We start from the raw sequence: 1,670 nt of genomic DNA, 5'->3' as shown, positions 1-1,670 counted from the left end.
TCAGTCTGTGTGGTGAATATTATAGGAGTATGTATATTAACTTTGAGGATGGGACATTGAACCCAGTGCTTTGGTAAGAAATGACTCCTATCGGGACCATGAGGTGCTGTAGGCTGGTAGGCTACCTGTGAGGCCTGCAGCGAGGCCTGCATCTCCTGCAGCTCCTCCTCGTGCACCTTCCTGAGGAAGGCGAGCTCGTCCAGCAGCGACTCCACCTTCTTCTCCAGCTCGAGGCGCGCGAGCGTGGCGTCGTCCACGTCCTTCCGGTGCCCGCGCAGCGCGCTCTCCGCCTCCTCGCGCATCCTTGTCTCCTCCTCCAGCTTCTCGCGCACGCGCTCCAGCGCCTCGCTCATCGTCACGCAGTCCAGGTGCATCTGGCTCTTCTCGTGCGTCAGCTCCTCCACGCGCGCGCGAAGCTCGCGGATCTCCTGCTCGTACAGGTCGTGCAGGCGCGACGGCTCCTGGTGGCGCTGGCGCAGCAGCGTCACCTCGGCCTCCAGCACCTTGTTCTGCTGCTCCAGGCTGTGCACCTTCTCGATGAAGGACACGAAGCGGTCGTTGAGGCCCTGCAGCTGCTCCTTCTCGTTGGTGCGGATGATCTTCAGCTCGTTGGTGACCGCCGTGGACTGCGTCAGGTCCATGTCCGGCCCGGCGGCGGAGAAGACGCGGCCGGCGCCCACGGACCTGCGGTAGGAGGAGGAGGAGACCGGGGCGGCTCCATAGGTGCGGTGCTGCTGGCTGCGGTACCCCGAGGAGAGCTGCAGGCGAGACGGGCTGCTGTGCGCCTGGACGCGCCCGGGCCGGGGCGCCTCTCCGAAGATCTTCCGATACGAGCTGCTGCTGCTGTACATGTCGCTGGAGTAACTCATGTTTCCCACTGCTGTGCGCGCCTGCCTGGGAGAGAGTGTGTGTGTGTGGAGTTTGGGAGTGAGTGTGTGTGTGAGAGAGAGAGAGAAAGTGAGATGCGAGTGAAGTGCGGCCAGGACAGGTGCTTTTATAGCGCGGGCGCCGGCGCGTCATGTGACGCAGGGACAGCAGGAGATGTGGGGAAAACCTGCAAACTCCTGCAGAACGCCTCTCAGCATCCTCTCTAGGGAAACACGAAGTCACTCATGCGGTTCCTCTCTGCTCAGCCCTATACCTCTGACAAGCTCATCACTTTGAATTAAGATCTCATGCTTGTTAAATGGCTATATGTGGGCCTATTTGGCTGTGGCAACTTATAGATCTATTAAACTGCCCTCTCATAGAGCTATTATTGCAAATGGGGCTGTCATCATGGACTGTTATTGACACGCAAATAAATACCACATCATAATAAAGGAAAAGGGGGACAAATCACATCTTTGTTGATAGGCTATACATGTCTTACACACGTGTTCCCTATAACCTATTATGCTACTGTATAAACTCATAAACTCCCAAAGGGGTGATCAGTGTCCCATGTTACCTTAGACAGCTAAACACTGTCATTGCAGTTTTTTCTTTGCTGTCCTAGCAGAAAGGCAGAGGGGATCGATGTGTGGATGGAGCTGTGCGCCATGCAGTGCGTTTTGGTGCTGCAGTCTGCAGCCAGCCAGCCGCCCTCCTCCGCCCGACCACCGCAATATCGGAATACGGGATGAGGCTCTCCACCACGGTGGCCTGACTGTGGCAGTATCACAGCCTCA

General features: G+C 57.4%; 1 protein-coding gene across 1 annotated transcript in view; it reads right to left on the bottom strand.

Moving 5' to 3' along the window:
- The window catches only part of LOC310783839 (low molecular weight neuronal intermediate filament-like), a gene marked incomplete at its 3' end in the record, with an annotated part of 9,749 nt that extends 8,677 nt beyond the window's left edge, over positions 1 to 1,072 (bottom strand). Inside the window, exon 1 of the mRNA XM_083644736.1 lies at positions 126 to 1,072. Coding sequence (XP_083500862.1) covers positions 126 to 869 — 744 coding nt within the window. The 5' untranslated portion in view covers positions 870 to 1,072. The remainder of the gene's footprint in view (positions 1 to 125) is intronic.
- Positions 1,073 to 1,670: the final 598 nt, after the last annotated feature.

Source organism: Poromitra crassiceps (assembly GCF_964638095.1).
Source record: "Poromitra crassiceps genome assembly, chromosome: 10".
Classification (NCBI taxonomy): Eukaryota; Metazoa; Chordata; class Actinopteri; order Beryciformes; family Melamphaidae; genus Poromitra; species Poromitra crassiceps.
Note: the sequence above shows the minus strand (reverse complement) of the source record. Positions and strands in the feature narration are given on the sequence as shown.